General features: G+C 45.9%; 1 protein-coding gene across 1 annotated transcript in view; it reads right to left on the bottom strand.

Annotated features, from left to right (window-relative positions):
- Window positions 1-2,500, bottom strand: part of LOC125030611 (beta-1,3-glucan-binding protein-like) — a 3,982-nt gene that overhangs the window by 460 nt on the left and 1,022 nt on the right. Inside the window, exons 5-11 of the mRNA XM_047620760.1 lie at window positions 1,798-1,988; window positions 1,607-1,662; window positions 1,362-1,439; window positions 1,020-1,122; window positions 637-708; window positions 140-269; window positions 1-39 (exon numbers count right to left, since the gene is read on the bottom strand). The exon at window positions 1-39 is cut by the window's left edge and continues 78 nt beyond it. Coding sequence (XP_047476716.1) covers window positions 1-39; window positions 140-269; window positions 637-708; window positions 1,020-1,122; window positions 1,362-1,439; window positions 1,607-1,662; window positions 1,798-1,988 — 669 coding nt within the window. The remainder of the gene's footprint in view (window positions 40-139; window positions 270-636; window positions 709-1,019; window positions 1,123-1,361; window positions 1,440-1,606; window positions 1,663-1,797; window positions 1,989-2,500) is intronic.

The following is a 2,500-nucleotide window of genomic DNA, read 5'->3' as shown; positions in this document are numbered from 1 at the left end:
GTTCGTGCCGCCCACAGCCAAGTTCAGGATCAGGTAGAACTGGCCAGGAGACAGACAAACGGTTCAAACCGAGTTCAAAACATAGAAAAAGGAAATATAATCAAATGGGTAGAAGCAGTAAACGGGTTGGGCGGCACACCTTCTGGTCGAAGGGCGCCATCTTGGCTCCAGCTGCCCAAGGGTTGTCGAATATCGAGTCCATTCCGGCGAAATCCCAGAAGCTGCTTCCAGGGTCGACTGTCAGCTGCAGGACGTCGTCCACGTAGAACCTGAATGGACAAGACGAGGGATGGAGAAATAAGGGCACGAAAGGGGAACGGTGGAGGATCGAAAGCTAAAGTTGAAACCTACTAGAGCTTGTTGAGAGTAATCAATAGATAAGATATGCGGGGGAAATATCTAGAAAGAAGGCAACGCAAATTTCAACATTTGAATCTATAGAATATACAAATGCATAAACGTCAGATCAGAAAGGAGGGTAAAATTCTTTTAATGCAGAATACAGAGAAACACACAGAAGACAAAGCGCTGAACAGTAGAGACAAATAGAGGAGCGGCCAAAGGCAGGTCGAAATACAAGCACAACGAGGGAAAAGGGAGGACGCTGAACGATTTCGTTTCGGTTCTCAAGCTTACTCCATCTTCTCCTTGGTCCAGTCGAGCCTCCAGACGTGGAAGTCGTCGGCGAAGGAGCCCACGTTTGCTGAGCTGAAGAAGTGAGAGGTTTTCTGAACTATTTATCTGTTGTTGTTTTATGGTATGAGTGTCTCGAAGCAAACAGAATCGCCTTGGACTAATTCGAACAATTGCATATGCACACGTACATTCACCTACCTCGGTACTAATGTTAGTAAACGACTCGAAGAAACAAAAAATGTGTCCAGAGAAGATATAACAAATAATGGCCGATCAAGACAAATCAAATGGATATATCAGAGAAGAAATGGGAAACTGCAAGCGCCTCTTGTTACCATTCGACCGATGAAATTAAGTCAGCGATTGTGTACATCTGAACTTACTACTCGGCGTGGGTCTTCTCGAAGAAGTTGTGAGGCCAGAAAGGTCCCCAGTGCAGCGTCGTTCCTCCGTACTGGTTGCCGAGGTTGCCGAAGTCGTCGTTGCCTTTAGGAGAAGTCTTTGTAAGCGCTTACATGGATTACGCATAGGCCTGCGTGTATGTGTTGCATATAAGAGTGTGTGCATGTATACAGATTCTTTGCGTATGTACGTAATGACTATGGACTCTCAACGCTTCCTGTAGGCTCTCCGCTGTGTAAATTATCAATATAACGAGTGCCAACTCCCACTCCAGTCCTCACACCCGAATTCGACTGCGACTAAAGCAGCCCCGCGCGACTTACCCCTGGACTCCACAATGTCGATCTCGCCACTGGCTGGCCACGGTCCGTAGGGCCAGTTGCGGGACAACATCCAGATGGCTGGAGGGAACAGAGGCTTTATTTGTGCTTGCAATGTGGTCTAACGTGTAAATAATACAGACTGTAAAATCATTTTCTGATGCAAAGGCAGAGAGCAAGAGCATGTTCATGATTCCTATCTTTCTATTCCTTTTGCAGGGCATGACGTCACACATCTTTTTGTTTACCTGGCCACAGCCAATCACCGCGAGGCATCTTGGCGCGAATTTCAATTCGTCCGTATCTGTTGAATACATTACATGAACACAATATGCAAGTCCACTAGTCTTGTAGCCAAATAGAACTCATTTTAGGCATGGATCTATCCATGGATATGAAAAGTCAAAGCCACTTGAACCATTGCCCTTCCGCTACACACCTGAAGGCGAAGCTCGACAGGGTCCTGAGACGAGCGCTCACGATGGGGTTGATGATGTCGGCGCTCGAGCCAGTCCGCGAGCAGCCCGAGTAGATGTTGGCGGTGCACACGTCCCCTTGGCCGTTCATCCCCCACAGGTCGAGGGTGCCGCTGGTGAGGAACGCCTCGTCCTTCCAGTTGGAGGTCAGCTCCTGCGACAGGCCGGGCTTTCGTCAGTGCGAGCTCTCTCCCTCTATATCTATCTATCTACCTATCTGACTATATATATCAACCTGTCCCCCCTTCTTTTTCTATATATACATATATGTCTGTGTGTATATATATGTATATATATATGTATATATATACATATATATCCCCCCCTCTCTACCTCTGTCCCATTCTCTATCTATCTCTCCATATATATCCCTCTCTACCCCTCTCTCTCTGTCTCTCTGTATCTGTCAATCTATCTGTCTATCTATATCTCCCTCTCTTTATATATATATATATATATATATATATATATGTGTGTGTGTGTGTGTGTGTGTGTGTGTGTGTGTGTGTGTGTGTGTGTGTGTGTGTGTGTGTATTTATATGTTTATCAATCTATCTATCCCTATATATATCCCTCTCGCTCTCTCTCTCTCTCTCTCTCTCTCTCTCTCTCTCTCTCTCTCTCTGTGTAATTGTCTGTGTAAATTAATTGACTGTACGTTTTAGG

The sequence above is a fragment of the Penaeus chinensis genome, chromosome 11 (genome assembly GCF_019202785.1).
Source record: "Penaeus chinensis breed Huanghai No. 1 chromosome 11, ASM1920278v2, whole genome shotgun sequence".
Classification (NCBI taxonomy): Eukaryota; Metazoa; Arthropoda; class Malacostraca; order Decapoda; family Penaeidae; genus Penaeus; species Penaeus chinensis.
Note: the sequence above shows the minus strand (reverse complement) of the source record. Positions and strands in the feature narration are given on the sequence as shown.